General features: G+C 40.7%; 1 protein-coding gene across 1 annotated transcript; it reads right to left on the reverse strand.

Annotated features, from left to right (window-relative positions):
• Nucleotides 1-856: 856 nt before the first annotated feature.
• Nucleotides 857-2,667, reverse strand: LOC109308719 (olfactory receptor 4K17-like). The gene has a single exon (XM_019533138.1). The coding sequence runs from the start codon at nt 2,643-2,645 to the stop codon at nt 1,743-1,745; it is 903 nt and encodes a 300-aa protein (XP_019388683.1). The 5' UTR covers nt 2,646-2,667; the 3' UTR covers nt 857-1,742.
• Between the last annotated feature and the right edge of the window lie 700 nt (nt 2,668-3,367).

The following is a 3,367-nucleotide window of genomic DNA, read 5'->3' on the forward strand; positions in this document are numbered from 1 at the left end:
GGGTGCCTTGCTCCTACCCTTGTGGGTGGAAGGGCTGCGCAGGGCACAATTTGTTGGTGGGTGCCATAGGCTGAATGAAAGTGCTTGGTAGGCTGGATCCAGCCCACGGGCTGTATTTTGCCCACCCCTGCCCTAAATGTTTGAGAATCCTACCGCCAAAAGGCCAAATTCACAATTGGCATAAACTGGTATAGCTCCACTGAAGTCAATTAGAGTAGACTGATTTATATCAATTGGGAATCTAGCCCACAGTCTTTACCACTCTCCAGGTCTTAGGACAAACACAATTGCTGAGGAAAGGTAGTAAGCCACATTACTCTGAAGTCAGGCAATAAGTTAAGGCAGGGTGGCACCTTAGACAGTTAATGAGAGAGCTAGTCTCTAAGGTATCACTGCAACCAATCTCCAGTTTCTGAAATAAGTTGATTCTGTGTTTGGAAAGACAGAAACTTCTATCCACTTAACTGCTTTAATTTTCCCTTCTAATCAGCAGCTACCTCTGGATGGACTTCACCTCACTCTCTTACTGCAGTTCAGGGACAGCAGACATGTGGCTTCTCTCCTAATCAGGAAGAAAGGGTTTTAGCTCTCTCATTATCAAACATTGGATGAAGTCTGCACTCTGTCTCACATATTGTTTTTCAGTTTACCTTGTTCTCTGGCTCTTTGCATTGCAAAGCGAGATAGTTAGGCATGTTCATCTGAAGTCAGGGTAGATATGTACCTTCACATATAACTAAATAAGATACATGTAGGGAGCACAAGCTTTTGTGAACCTAAGTCCACATCATCAGATGCTGTGAAAGGATGTACAAAAAACAGAGTATAAGGAGAGATAAATTAAAATATAAAAGACAAGGGAGAGGGCAGAAGGTGGGAGAGAGAGATGGGGGAGGGGAGCAGTGCTAGGAGGGAAAGGCAAATAAGGAAATGCATAGGAACAAAGTGAGTCACAAAAGCTAATCCAGGTAATGAGATAAGAATCCGCAGTCCCTATTTAACGTGGTCTGGTTTGTGGATGAATTCTGGTTTTGCAATTTCCTGTTCAAACTGATTTTTTAATTTTTTTTTTTTGTCTGAGAACAGCAATCTTGAGGTCAGTGGTGGAGTATCCATGGGGCTGAAGTGTTCTGCCACAGGCTTTTGTGTCTGTCTGCAGTTGATGTTCATTCATTCTTATACATTGAGATTTCTCTGTGTGCCCAAAGTAGATGGCAGAGGGGCATTTTAAGTAGGTGATAGCATATATGACATTGGTGGAGTTGCAGGTGAATGAACCTTGGATGTTACACTTGTTATTAGGTCTAATGATGATGTGGTCTGTATTGATGTAGCGATACAGTAGCCACTGGGTCCATTGCAAGGGCTGGTGCCTCAGGATGGGAGTTTGTTAGTCAGTTGTTTGAGAGATGCCATTTGAGATTTGGGGGCTCTCTGTAAGCCAGGACGGGTGTGTCTTTCCATGCCTACTTTGAGACAGTCAGGGATCTATTTAAGCACATGGAGGCACAGTAAAAATTGCGGGCTGCTTACAGTGTCTGGCCCCATTTTCATGGTCTTTTTGCTGTGAGCTCCACACACTGCTGAATTGGCAGGTAAGCTACTGCACAGTAGTGCCACAAAAAAGACATTCACCAGTGCTACTGTACAGTAATGACTACAAAGTCAGCATCTCGTGTTGAGGCGGCCACCTAGTATATTATTTTTCTCTAAATCAGTCAGCTGCCTGTTGTCTGAAGCTTCTATATAGCATTACTGTTTGTTGTATGGTCTGTATATGGTCCGTCTATGTTTCTTTGTCTGTTGAATAGCTTGATTTGCAGATCTTTGTTTCGTAGACCATAAACTACAGGGCTCAGGCATTGTGCAAATGAGAAAAAAACAAAGGCTGTTAAATGTAAAATAGTAGGGTCAGAGCCTCTTTCAACAGCTATTATTATTAAAGGTGGAAGAAGATGCAAACTCATTTGCAATCCATGAATAATCACAGTTTTTCTGGCTTTGCTATTTGAGCTATTGAAATGACCAGCTTGTATTCCTTCAGTACATAAGAGACAGTAGCTTATTATAATGGTGATTATGAGAAATAAAATCAAAATAATTCCAGTTGATCTTGCAAAAACACCACCCAAAACAGTTAGGGAAGAAGGTTCTGTTTTGAATATATCTTCTGGATTCTTGTCAATGCCTTCTATCATTAACAAGCATGTAGATTTGAGCATTGTTGTAATCCAAACACAAATTATGACTTTGTGTTTCCATGAGTGTACCAACTGTAAGTATCTTAAAGGCCAACATACAGCAAGACATCTGTTAAGAGCCATCAAAGTCAAAGTTATTAGTACTCCTTCCCCAGTTGCTATTTGTACTCCATAGATTATCCACATAATAAGTTGGGGACTTTTCGCATCAAAGGCTCGTATTGCGTTGTATACAAGACCAAAACAGCAGAATACAGAACAACACAGGAGATGATGGCACAGCAAAAAGTACTGAATTTCTTTCTTCATTGGTGAGTTGTGGCGCACTGTCTTTAATATTAACAAAGTAACTGTGGTAATGAAGATGAAATCTACCATGTAAAGGGATGCTTTCACTATCTCTACTATTTGCTCATATTTTGATGCATCGTTGGATAAATTCATGGTCTTCAAGGCTTTCTGTCTGATTCTGAGAAAATTTAAAACAGAAGAATGACATTTATTACAATGTGTTCTTTATCATTCTTTCCTACCATGAGTGTAATTATCAGTTAATATGATGGTTAGTGTTTAATTTTATATATTTGTCAGCTACTTATACAGAAATCTCTCTATATATGTACTAGGACCTCTAAAATATATGCTTGGCTATTTCCAACTGATAGTTGTTTAGAGGAATATTTGAAGAGTTTGCCATTGACAGGTGTCCACATCACCCAAAGTACCACCACTGGTAGTCTTATTGGCTTTGTTGGTGCTCATTCAGAAGATAAAGTTGTGGTGGCAGAGTAGTTAAGGCATTCCACTGTGGCTCTAGAGGCATGATTTCAAGCTGTGTTCTAGGCTTGTGTCAGGGGTTGCTACCAGGTGGCCCATCTGTAAATATGTATGTGGTCATTCAGGCTGGGGAGTCAAAGTGGTTGATGTGATGCTGCTCATATCACTGTTGTGTGCCATTGGCTAACAAACTGTTGTGCCTTAACTATTCTAGCCTATCGGGCTGCTGGGCTTGGATGGACCTTCCTCCAGAAGACAGATCCAGGAAGCTGAATGATCTTTTAACCTTTTTTGATGGTGACTTCACATGAGTCCTGAGGCACATTGGTAGAGCAACATGGGGAAGCTTGCACTGCCAATTGACCATATTTTATAGAACATTAAAAAAA

Source organism: Crocodylus porosus, unplaced genomic scaffold (assembly GCF_001723895.1).
Source record: "Crocodylus porosus isolate Cpor-Errol unplaced genomic scaffold, CroPor_comp1, whole genome shotgun sequence".
Lineage (NCBI taxonomy): Eukaryota > Metazoa > Chordata > Crocodylia > Crocodylidae > Crocodylus > Crocodylus porosus.